Genomic DNA, 12,912 nt, shown 5'->3' with positions numbered 1-12,912 from the left:
ACCAATTCTATTGACACTAATAAAAGTGTTGTCTTGCAGCAACAATTTAGTACATATTGGTTTATGATAAATGTTGTTTGGATGCCAGGTTCTTTAGTACTGTTTACAGACCCTAGGAACCACTCCTGAAGCCCAATCAATAATTTGCATTTACCGTTTGTTAATAAAATCTAATAAAGTTGCCTAGAAAAACCTTGCTAGAAGATGAATAATGCAGCTGTATGTGGCTTAGTCCACTATCTGAGGAGCCTTAAGCAGCCTATATTCTGAGTCACAGAATTAGCTTTTTGAGTACTGATTATGCATGAAGAAAATTCCTTAGAGACTGGTGGTAGAAAAGAATAAGAGAGCCAGAGCTCTTGAGATGACAGTATGGTTTCTTTTCTCTCCCTTTGCAGCGGAAACGCCTGGCATCAAATTATTTGAATAACCCCTTGTTCCTTTCAGCAAGAGGTAAGTATTTTTTAAATGAACACATTGCTATTATGATGTGGTATTAAATATTTATTAGTTGTATTTGTTATTAATTACTTCTAGAGTACCATAGGGTGCATAGCTATACAAGGCCCCTCTCCCTTGGATCGTGCAATGAAAGTAGATGATTACACTGCAAAACAAAAGTTAAAGTTAAGGGATCATGAGGATGTATAACCCTGATCCCTCAAAGCCCTGGGAAATCAATGGAAGATCAGGTTTCTAGTGTTGTAGAGGAAAAAGAAGATTTTAAGGAGGCAGTATTGGCAATCCCAAATGTTCAAAAACCATGGGATTAGATTAAAAAATAAATTAGGGGATCTTTTAATTTATCTTCTGGTTTTCAGCTTCTAGGAGTCACATTTTCCAGCTGTACTCTGTAACTATGAGAGCTAGAAACTTAGTTTTCAAAGAAAAAATGAAATTCTCACATACTTAATGAGTCCAGGAGCTGGGGCTTTAAGGAAAACACCACACTCGTGTAAGATTTCGTGATAAAAACAAGTTGGCAGCACTGGGAGAAATTTGGAGAAGAAAAGTAATGGCTCATGGGAAGGAGGAATAAGTGGCAGGCCTAAGGAGCAGTTTGAGAAAAGGCACAGAACCAAGACTGGAATAAGGGAAGAAAGAGGGAAAGTTGAGGAGAGAGGATTAAACAGAGCACAGAAGGAAACAAAAATTGCATTGTAGGGGGGACAGCGCTGTGTAGAACTGAGAATGAGAGGCTTGAATACATTGTGGAGGAGGAGAGGAAGACTGTAAAGAGAGATGAATATTTCTTTCCCCTGATGCAACTGCTACAACTTAGATTCTATTGTAAATGCATACCATAGTACTTTAGAGGTACTTTTATCCTTTTTCAACAATAAAAAAATATTTTTTTAAGTATTAAGGCGCAATTAAAAGTGCCATTTTAATACAGATGCAAAGTTGTGACCTGCTTTGGTCTTTTCTTTTTATGTTGCTGATACCAAATTTTCCTTACTCTTCTTATCCAACTTAAAATTGATGCCTGTGTTTCCCTGTAAACACATGCCTAGAGAGAACAACATTAGCTAGGTTACTCTCAGACCCTCAGTAAATGTCCTTGTTTCCTCTGTGTGTCCATGTTTTTAGACAGGTGACAAAGCTTCAGTGGCATGACTGTCACAAAGCTGCTTGGGATATGACACAGTTTTACCTTAATTGTTAGCTATTTTAGTAAGCCCTATAACTATTCTTCCTAATACCTAAAATCCCTGTTGCTGTGCTGAACAATCTCTCCATTGTCTGTCTTCATTACATAGCTCACAGCTTTAGTTATTATATATTTGTATTGTGATATCACCTAGGAGCCCCAGTGATGGACCCCATTGTGCTAGGCACTATGCAAACACAGAAAAACAAGACAGCCCTTGTCCCAAAGAACTTACAGTCTAATCTCATTGTCTTCATTGCGTAGCTCACCACCTTGCTTATTATACCATCCTCCCTTTAAAAATAATTCTCCATTTAGATCATTTCAGCAGGTAGAAGAGGGGAAAGTGGACACTCAGGGTTTGGCTATACTCGAAACTTCAAAGCGCTGCCGTGGGAGCGCTTTGAAGTGTGAGTGTGGTCGCGGCGCCAGCGCTGGGGAGAGCTCTCTCAGCGCTGCACGTACTCCACCTCCTCATGGGGATTAGCTTGCAGCGCTGGGAGCCGCGCTCCCAGCGCTGGGGCACTGTTTACACTGGCACTTTGCAGCACTGTATCTTGCAGCGTTTGGGGGTGTTTTTTTCACACTCCTGAACAAGAAAGTTGCAGCGCTGTAAAGCGCCAGTGTAGCCAAGGCCTCAGAGTAGGCCAACTTTATTGACAAATGCAAACCAAAAAGGATTTATTTGTTTTTGAAAAGCATTGTATATTTGTTAAAGAAAACAGCGTGCAGGAAACAGCTCTTCCTTTACAAAAAATGTAGGAGAGAGTGGTGCTTGTGATATTCTCGGTGAAATGTCAATTATTCAGAGTTTGTTTATTGGGAAAAATCTCTTAGCTGAAATGAGATCAGTTCCCTGATGTGCATCGCCTATATAAAAAACTCTCCAATTATCCACTCCTCTGCTTATCTGAATAACATCCATGTCCCCCGTTCATCTGAATAATCATAGTTTCACTGTGCTCCGTGTGTGCGCACATGCATATAGGCGGTGCTTTGGGCATGTGGATCAAATTCTGTCTGCCAGATGTATGTAAACACACACCAGATAATGTGTGATCAGAAAAGGAGAACAGGAAAGAAGTTTCCTCACTTCTTTCTCCCTAAACCAAAGGAAGACTACTCCATCAGCTGACTTACAGGAGGGAGGAGAGACATTCTAGGGCTTTTCAGTGAGGCATTCTGCCCATGTGTTTTGTGACTCAGCAATGGAAATTATAGACTTGCTCTGGTGGAAAAAAGAAAAGTAAAGAATGATTTTTTTCCGAACAGTTTCTTGAAAAATTCAGTGTATTTTTCAACAACCTCTAACTACTCCTTCCATCAGGCTTGGGCTATAACCATTAAAGAGTCATTTACACAATAGACCAAAACATGACGCACATTTTTGACATGAGCAATTCTGATGTTGAAGGGTTGATGATAATATAATACCCGATCCTGCAAGGTGTTGTGCATTTTATCCATGAGTCAGAAAAGCACTTAAACACTTGCTTAACTGTAAGTCAATGGGACTACTCCTGTACTGAAAAGGTAAGCACGTGCTTAAGTGCTCTGCTGGTTGGGGGCCAGAGTGTTTGGTCTTGGAAGAGTCAAACCTTTAAAGAAGACTTTTTCCTATCTAGTTAAGTCTGGATAGGTCCTATCCATTGGAAGTTTAGGATAGACATCAACCTTTTGGTACTATGAAATTTTTTAACATCTTCAGCATTTAGAGTTTCAGCTGCCCAATTCCTAAAACCTAAATAACATGCAGCTCTGAATACTAAAATGTTAATTGGTGCTATTTCAAGTGTCACTCTCTCATGTCCACATTAAAATAACCTGCTATAACCTTCTTCCCCCTTCTTCCATCACTTATGTAATGGCTTGACTAAAATTCATTGCACTGATGTGTTGCCCACTAACTTGTTCTCTGCCCTTCTTTCATGTGCTAGCAAATGAGGATCCATGTTGGAAGGTATGTTTAGCAAGATTTGTATATTACCACTGTCTATCTCGTCATCATGTAATACTGTGCTTGCTGTTAATTATCATAGCCTCTGCCAGGGTACAAAATTGCAATATTTTCTTTCCCTTTTTTTCCTACCATTTCTGGAATCTCTCTAGTTTACCTAAATCTTTGAGCCATTAAAACAGAATTTCAGAACGAGATGAACTTACGTGCTTTCATGTTCACGGGTTTGAATTTAATACTTTGTAGAATCCATTGATTGAGAAAATGCTGGTTTAGCTTTGTGTTGTTAATAAATATCTAGGAAAAATATTTACTGTTCTACTTGAATAGATCTCTCTCTGCTAAGGTTAAAATCTAGGCATTTTTAATAGTGCTTTCTAATATTGACATTTTTGGAGAGGAATTTTGGACGAGTAATTTTGAGTTTAGGATCTGATACTGGATAAAGCTGACGTGAAATTTTGTAAAAATGATTTTCTGAGAGATGAAAACATAATTATAGAATATGTTTATTTCAATAAATCACTTTTTTTTCATGGAAAACTAGTAGGAAAATTGAGGTTTTTATGTAATGATTCACAAACCATGAGAACTCCAAAATCAGTCTCCCTTTTCTTAAAATGTACTTAATTATGTGAAGAGTAATTAACATTGCCACCAGATTAGCACAGCAATTTACTACATGACCTTGTAACTTTTTGTTAATGAGACTTAGCAATATATAAAATGAACTACAGACAAAGTACTAATCAGTCTTGTGTGAGAAAGGTTGTCATAGTGGATCTGTGTGGTTTAAATCAGAAAACAACAATTAACAAAATAGAGAAGAGAGTGATTGGGGCCCTCTACAGGAAATTTGTGAGGGGCACGTGGGAGAAAGTGGTATTCATGCTTGTTTCCCTAGCAGCTCTTCAAGGTAATGTGCATAAGACTTGGAACTGTGCTTTTTTTTCTCCCCAGAAACTTTTGCTTACTTGCTTTTACTGGGGACTTGAAGGACAAATGAGCCATATAATGACATTGGCCCACTCATCGAAATAGAACTGCACCTGGTGATATGTGTGTGTTGGAAGTGACAGTGACACATTCCCAGAAACAGAGTGGAATAATTATCACATTGCTGGCTGGAAACATTAGTTGATTCATAGCTGTGTTTGATTGCTGTCTGCGTGATTGTTTGATTATTTCACATTTTTTCTATTTGTTTCAACTCAATAAATTTTGCTCATTTGTTGTTGATGAGTACAAAATTGTTTGTCTTCCTTCTACAGCAGCCAGGAAGCTTTTGAAAATGAGATATTGTGTTTGAATGGTCTGTCTGGTGAAGGAGTGGCTCCAAGTGCTCTTCGTGGAAAGTTACATTAAGAGTTGACTTGACCCAACCTACCCTTTTCTTCTCTTTCAGAATGAAATTCACCACGATGAACACTGTACAGCATGTAAGCGTGGCATTAACTTGCAACCATGTGGGACATGTCCAAGAGCATATCATCTCAATTGCTTGGATCCTCCTCTGAAAACTGTCCCCAAAGGGGTTTGGGCCTGCCCAAAATGCCAACAAAAGGTAAGTGAGTTGAGGCATGTGTATTGCAGTCATTACAAGAAAAGAAAAAAGGAGATAGCCTACAACAGTAGCTAAGGAAACAAGATTATCAGAAGTAATACAGTAGAACCTCAAAGATACAAACACCAGAGTTACGGACTGGCCAGTTAACCAGACACCATGTGAAACCAGAAGTAACCAATCAGGCAGCAGCAAAAACTAAAAAAAAAAAAAAAAAAGTCAAGTAAAGTACTGTGCCTATATTGCATCTTAAAAGTAGGCACATCTGGGCTGCCTGTCCCCACCTCACCCCCATGTGTTGGGCAGCCACTTACAGCTAGGAAGTGATGAAGCTGGAGCTGCCAGCCTAAGGCAGCCGGAGCCAACAGAGCAGGAGCAGTGCTGGGGTCTGCGCCACTTTCACCCCTTCCCCCTCTTCCCCCACCAGGAGGGGGATGCATTGTTTTTATCACCACCCCCTTTCCCAGGCCAGGAGGAAGACACGCTGTTTTCTCACTCACACACAGCCGGGAGCGGGACAAGCTTGCAAACTCAGTCCAACCCAGGGAAGGAAGCTGCCAGTGCTGAGTGGGGAGCTCAGATGCTGCTGGAGCCTGGCCTGAAGTGTCAGCTGCTGGATCTGGAGCCTGAACTGCGCTTTGGTCATAGTTGCAAACATGTCAGAGTTACGGACACAACCTCCATTCCCAAGGTGTCCGTAACGCTGAGATTCAGCTGCATTGAAGTTTCTTTGGTAATTTGCTGCTTTTGTTGCCTGGTAGTTTCACAGCATTGGTCTCATACCTTACATTTTTTCCCCTCTTGATTTCATGGTATTGCATCCCTCAAGATTTACGCCGAAAGATTAAAAATGGCTGTTCATGTCCTTTACATTTTTCTTCTATAAAAACCACCTGTACGTACAATTGCAAAGCAAGTAATGTAGTTCTTGCAGACGGAGGCGACAGTGTCATGCACAGAAAATGCACCAGAGGAGCTGAAGGTTGTAAGGAGAGTACACCATCTTCTTTATAAGATTTATTATGTGCAGCTATTGATAACCATTTTAGAAATGCAATTCTAACAGTGTTCACGCAAGCCAAGTGATTAGCAGCAGGTGTGTAAGAACTGTAAAACAATATTGCCAAATTGCAGAATGAGCAGGCTTAATTTTTGTTCCTTATAATTCTCTGCTTTAGCCCCTAGGAAAAATTACTATTTAGGTTCTTTAGAAATGTAAAAGAGAATTGCTGGTCTGTATTTACATTTAGTGGAACCAGCCTATCTTCTCTTCTCTGTCAAGTCCAGTATTCTGTCTCCAGTGGTGGTCTGTACCTAATAGGTAGGCAAAATACCTCTAACTCTCCTGGAAATTGTGTAAGCCTGTATGGAAGGGGCTGGAGAATAATTCCTTTAGGCCCCCTGTGGTGGTGATCAAGTGTGAGATTTGAAATCCCCATCCTAGCAATTACCGTATGTAGTGACACTGTTTACAGTGAAGTAAAATAAAAGTTACAGAATTTTTCCACTGCATTTCAGTTTACAACTTAAAATTCCAATTATACCATTTTTTGGTAATAGTAAAGTAAATAGTAAAGTTTTTTTGTGGGGTGAGTGGGAAGACGTGAATTGTGTATGTGTGTCTCTTTGTGGATTACTAATTTGTGGTGTTCTCTGGATTTACAGGTATTAAAGAAAGATGAAAATGTGCCATGGACTGGAACTCTGGCTATTGTTCATTCCTATGTTACTCATAAAACAGGTACAGAATGGCGTGATTCCTGATAAGAGCCTATCTAGTCCCCAGTTAATGGCAGTTATTGTCTAACTCAGAGGCATAAATTCATGTTAGCAAGATGCGTGGAAGAGCTGAAGCTCCATAAGATCAGTGGTAGTGCCTGCCAGTCAGTATTACTAAATGCTTTTCATCCCACCCCCTGTTCTCACACACATCATTTTCTGTAACATTCACCTTTCAGCTGAAGTTTTCCATGTTCTCTCATAGATTGAAGATTAATTTGTTCTTTTAAAAAGTTTGAAAGAAAAGAAAAACTTTGAAAGACAAAAACATACATTTTTTTCAAATTGGAGAAAAATTCTAAAGTTGAATGAACAATTAATAATAAAATCTTTTGAATGCCTATTGAAAAATGTCATATTGTTTTGATATGGCATTTCATTTAGAAACTGGTCATTTGCATTCAGTACTTTGTCTTTTTTCGAAACAACCTTTTAGCCATTTTCTAAATTTTTGTTGTCCTTTTTTTTGGCCAAAACTGTTCACTGTATTTGACCCCAATTCACAAATAGTTTTGGTGCCCCCCAAAATGCACTTTTTAGCAATGTACTGGTTGCAAACATTTTAAGAGAAGTTCTAATTCTAATTACACTTTAAAGTACAAGGCCAGTGTAAAAATTGCTTATGACTGAAAACATGAAACTTGGTATGAACATAGTCTTTGATAAGAACTGGTGCCTTTGCTTTAAAAAGTATTGGTTTTGATTTAATAAAGACATGACTGTCTGAAACTGTGTACCTAGCACTTGTGAGAGGAAATGTCCTTAAATGAATTTCTGTAGCCCTGAGCAGGTAATTTAATCTCTTTGCCTTAGCTTCCCTATCTATAAAATAGGGATTCTATATCCACCTCAAAGGTGTGTTGTGGAATAATGTCTGTCCTGTACTTGAACCATTTCAAAAGTGATAGAGAGTTATCTTATGTGCAACTGGAAACTCAGTTCCTCTGGCTATGCATTTTGAGATGGGACTGGGTAGACCTATGGAATGCTCTATCTAGAACACTTAATCCTATTCTCATGAGTCAGTGCAGACCATTTTTTCAATCTGTATCTTAATATTTACATTCTAAACCTTATTGTTCTACAGTCAAAGAAGAAGAGAAGAGAAAATTATTAAAGAAAGGCAGCGAGCTGAAGAGTGAACATAGACAGTTGGAAGAGAAAGAGAGACTTCTCAACAGTGCGGTTAAAGTAAGACTCCAGACTGTGGGGCATAATGTCTCCCACAGAATTGGTTATTAAGCGTTTATACTTGAAAAACTGAGATTAGATGGCTGGGAAATGAGTTATGCTCACAAACTATTCATACTCAAGTGTGAATAGTATCTTTACAAAGAAACATATATGCGGTCTCTTTGTGGGGGGTGAGCAAGATACGCTGGCAGGTTGAGGAGCAGGAGGCAGTGGCAGATCTGTTATTGGAGCGCTTCCCCACTCAAATGAGAAAACAAAATTAAATATATCCTCTGTCCCATTCTATACACAAGTCAGAGCTATAGAACTGCAGTATAGCACTTCCCATCTTTCACAAGAAAGATCTGTGTATGACCAGCTGCTCCAGTGCCAAGAGCCTGTGCATCAGTCCAAAAGCATGAGGTTAGGCAAGTATGACCATTGTCACCACTCTCAAAAGGTCTAGTGTCACAGCAGTGTTGTCAGCATCTCCTACAAGAACTAGAACCAAGGGTTGCTGGAGGGGGTCACCCAAGCATAACCTGATTCCAGGTATGAGTGTACACTACTTCTACCAGTCCCTGCCACTCTAGAGAGTGTTAACCTGAGTTCAGAACCCAAATTCCTAGCTATCATGGACATCAGGACTTACTTAAGGCATGGCTATTTGACCACAACCCTGCCCCCAAACTATAGAACTACCACTACTAAGAATTTGCTTATTTGTTTGTAATATGGTGTAACTACATATTTTAATCTTCTCTATCCTGGAAAATTAAAGTGGCAGCTGCAGCAGTAACTAGTCAGTACTTGCTCTACCATTGCAGTTATCCAGGAGAGGCACGTTAAATATTTGATCACATTTAAAACAGAGTGGAAAGAAAAGTAATAACTTATTAAAAGACATCACAGTGGGAAGTACTCCCTTTAACTGTACATAACCACCATCAGCTCTAATGGAAACTAACACATGCACGGAGACAGGTCTCTGTGGGGTAGAATATTCTCTAGTGGTTAGAACAACGAATTTGGATTAGTGATTTCAGAATGACAGAGAGTTTCGGCCAAATTCAACTTGTGTGTGTGTAAAAATAATTGCTATTGAAGTCAATGGGAGTGGTGCAGAAGCAGAATTAGGCCCTTTGATTGTGAAGCATTCTCTCTTAAATGGCAATTTTGGCCTATGATAATATTTATCCAAATCAAAGAGATTTCTGGGGTTTAGATTAACTAAAAAAGTAAATTACCAATTGAATTAAGTGAAAACCCCATACACACCACGTGTGACAGTGATATTGTTATAAATTGCAGACCCATGCATTTATTATTCACCTGGGACTACTTCACCTGCCCTCTAATCCATTTCCCCCAGGGCTTATTCCGAAATCCCAAACCTCTGAACAGCTACCTTTTCTTTTTAAAAAAAGTCAAGTAAGTGTTTCCTGCTTCCCCAGAACTACAGAATGTTCTCCCCTAAAACTATTCTGGACCAAGGCCCATGAGAGACAATAGGCAGACCTGGACCACTAACTGTTTTGGGTTTCATGACCTATTGGAGAGAGAAACAGGAGCTTTCATTCATTAAAAGCCAGAAATTCCCTTCCCAGAAGGATAAGGCTTCTGTTTCTGGCCATGGAAGAACATTTAATAGTGGCCCTTAAACTAACATTTTAGACCTGAAAAATATTTGAGGTTTTCTTTAGCAGTTTACTGGCATCCTTGTTACTAAGCTGCCTCGCTTTAGGTAAATGGATTTAAAACAAACACCACTTTATTTAGTCTCCCTAAAATGGACTGTAAATATGTGCCACATACAAAATACATCAGAGTGTAGTTTGACCTGAAGGTTTTACTGAAGTCATTTGGGAAGACTTATTGATGGCTTTGCCACTTTCAAGTCATGTGGCCCTTGTAAACCCATGCCAACAAAATCTGTAGACTGCCATCACACGATCATGTATTCTTCCTGTCTTTCAACAGGATATGGTCAAAAGTGCCCTCAGTATATACTTGATCTTAGATGAATATTGTTGCTAAGACAAGTGAGGCACTATATGCACCAGTGGGTATTACTCCATTAGTTCCTTGCTTGTGTTTCTACTATCCCGAAAGGAGAACATAATTCGTTTGAGATGGACATGTTCTTCAGACATTTAAAGCATGTTTGGGGGGATGTTTGATGCCAGTTTGAATGTATTCTAAGTCTCTCCTTCCCTCTCCCCATCTCTCTCTGTCACAGAAATGCTTAGAGCTAAAAAACAGCCTGTTAGCCCAGCAGAAAGGGACTCAGTCATCACTGGAACGTCTCAAAACTCTCATTAGACTGATACAAAATGAGCAGATGATTCAGGTTACCATGACGACAACCACCACCTCCTCCCTGCTAACTGTCCCCTGGATCAAACCCTCATCTGCCTCTGCTGCCATGCACAAAGCCTTGCAGCAATCACAGGGTAACAACTGACAGCGCTGTCTGGGGGAAATGGAAAAAAACAAAAAAAAACTTTATACATGCGCAAAGGAGAGATTAAACCGAAACAACGGGAAATGAAGGAAACGAAAAACAATCTCATTTTTTACACATGTAGAACTTAAGCCAATCAGTCCAGTTTGTAGGTCACTGTGGCAGCAACTTCCCACAGAGCAGATTTTGCTGCAGTTTTGTATTTGCCAAGACCTTCAGTGCTTATGAGATTTGTTTTGTTATGTTGGCCTTAATGTATTTATGAATAAGAAGGAAAAGAAATAGTATGGCTGATAGAAAGTGAAGTATCCTTTTTGGAAGGCAGTTTGCTTTAAAGGGAAACATTTTAAATACAAAGAGTTAGTAAATGAGTAGGGAGGTAGCTGGGCTTAAAGCTGTTTGAAGGAGGAAACTAGTAATATAAAAAGAGCTGGAACTACTTAGGACTTGACATGGATTCTTAGGAAAGTGAACAAGATCTGCCTCACTGATTCAGGGGAACTGAAGATGGGCTGTTTGACAAGAATGACGTCATGGACGCTCACAGAGCCTTTAAAACAAAAAGATCATTTTTTTCAGTATTATAGCTGAATTGCAGATATTTAAATTAAAAAACTGTATGAAGTTAGCGTTTCTAGTAAAATATTGAAGTATTTTCATGCTGATGCTTCTGTATATGCGTTCTGAAGTATTTAAAGAGGTATGACTGTAAAACTCCTTACTTTTTTGCAGGTCCTTTTTACTTATTTTGCTATTGATGTATTTTTCTCATGGAGTTTTTGTGCAAGATTTAGCATAAACCATATAGTGGATAGCTTTGGCAGGTTGGGTTTGGTTTTTTTGGTTATGTTTTGAACCTTTTTTTTAAAAAAAAATAAAAGCAAATAAAGATTGTTTTTCTTTTCTTGCCAGTACAGATAATATGCCAAAAAATAATTTTACATTTTTGTACTGCATTTTTATTGTAAAAATAGGTAACATGGAAAAAAGCTGGTGGGGGTTTTGTTTGTTTGTTTGCAGGAATATCTGCAAAAATGGTACAGGAAAAAAAACTGCCTCAAGGGGTTGTTTGTCATATTGGATAATAGCAAGAATTTAGGGGGAGGGTTGGGCTGTGGAAAATTAAGGGTTTGCTGGGTTTTTGGAAACTTAATTCCTTTTTAAATTTTGTTGATTTGTAACACATTTGAAAATGTTTAGCATTAGTCTGAGAAAATCCTAGAGCTCCTGCTTGTTTCACTAGCGAGTCTTCCTGATACAACAAGGGTCAGTCTGGCGCCTTAGTAGGCCACAGGCCTATCCTGTAATCCTGAGGCCTACCTCGGAAGTTAGTGATGGGCAACCCCTTCTCCTCTAACAATGCAGAGTTTCACACAACCACTGATTCCATTCTTCGATCCTTTAGTTACTTAGTACAACAGGTATGAAACAAAACAGAAGCAAGGAACCACTAGAGCATGACACACAGCTAGTCTCTCACATCAGCATATGACATGGTGCCAAATGTCATTTTTTTAAAAATGAGGGACTGGCCTTTTCAGTTGCCCATCACTAGGCAGCACATGGTCCCTTCAACCATTTTCACAACTCCGGGAGAAACTGTGCAGTACTATACAAATCTATTTTAATACACTTAACACTCAGTTGAACAAGATTTTTATATTCTTTTATTGATGAACAAAGTGAACTAAGTAAAACACAATTGTTATACATTGATTATTGTATGCCAATTATGCATTCTAATGTGGCTTGCAATGTAAGTGTTTTCAGGTTTAATGTTTTTTTTTCTTCTCAGACAAATTAAAAAAAGGAAAACATGGAAGGTTGAACATGTGAAGAATTTCTGAAGACGTGTCTTGGACTGTTAAAAGTAGTTATTTTGAAAAGGGGACTGTCCAGTGGATAGTGTGCATAGAAAAAAAGTGTTTGTCTTAAATATGCCAATGTAGTTTTACTTCTTTATGATGCATTAAACTTGACTGACAATTTAATAGTGGGGTGTGGATGGTGTGATATTCATTCTTTCAGAAATACAACCTGGCCTCAATCCTTCAGTCCCTTCTCAGACCAAACATCCCCAGAGATCAAAGGAAACTCACAAACTTTAACGTAATCTCCTCCATCCCCTTACAAATTATATGTATTGCAGTAATGCATAGATACCCCACTTACAGATTAGGACCCCGTTGCGCTATTCATTGGGATAGTGCCTAATGAAAAAAGACAGTCCTTCTCCCTCCAGAGAGTTTACAGTCTATGTAATCATTTTCCCCTTCTGCTACCTACACTCCTGTTTCTGGTTTTCTTCACCATCCGTTGTTGTA

The 12,912-nt window shown here is 38.9% G+C and overlaps 1 protein-coding gene across 7 annotated transcripts in view; it reads left to right on the top strand.

Moving 5' to 3' along the window:
* PHF21B (PHD finger protein 21B) overlaps positions 1–12,579 on the top strand; it is a 273,496-nt gene extending 260,917 nt beyond the window's left edge. For 4 of the 7 annotated variants that reach the window (XM_032804763.2, XM_032804761.2, XM_032804765.2 and 1 more), the window contains 7 exons: positions 399–453; positions 3,589–3,611; positions 5,014–5,172; positions 6,838–6,913; positions 8,039–8,142; positions 10,364–10,577; positions 12,384–12,579. In XM_032804763.2, the coding sequence (XP_032660654.1) occupies positions 399–453; positions 3,589–3,611; positions 5,014–5,172; positions 6,838–6,913; positions 8,039–8,142; positions 10,364–10,577; positions 12,384–12,424 (672 nt within the window). In that variant the 3' untranslated portion in view covers positions 12,425–12,579. Of the gene's footprint in view, positions 1–398; positions 454–3,588; positions 3,612–5,013; positions 5,173–6,837; positions 6,914–8,038; positions 8,143–10,363; positions 10,578–11,320 lie in introns of those variants that run through there. The other 3 variants (XM_032804762.2, XM_075070440.1, XM_032804767.2) reach the window with 3 other exon arrangements.
* Positions 12,580–12,912: the final 333 nt, after the last annotated feature.

Source organism: Chelonoidis abingdonii, chromosome 1, assembly GCF_003597395.2.
Source record: "Chelonoidis abingdonii isolate Lonesome George chromosome 1, CheloAbing_2.0, whole genome shotgun sequence".
Taxonomy (NCBI): Eukaryota; Metazoa; Chordata; order Testudines; family Testudinidae; genus Chelonoidis; species Chelonoidis abingdonii.
The sequence above is the reverse complement of the archived record's forward strand: the minus strand, read 5'-3'. Positions and strand labels throughout refer to the sequence as shown.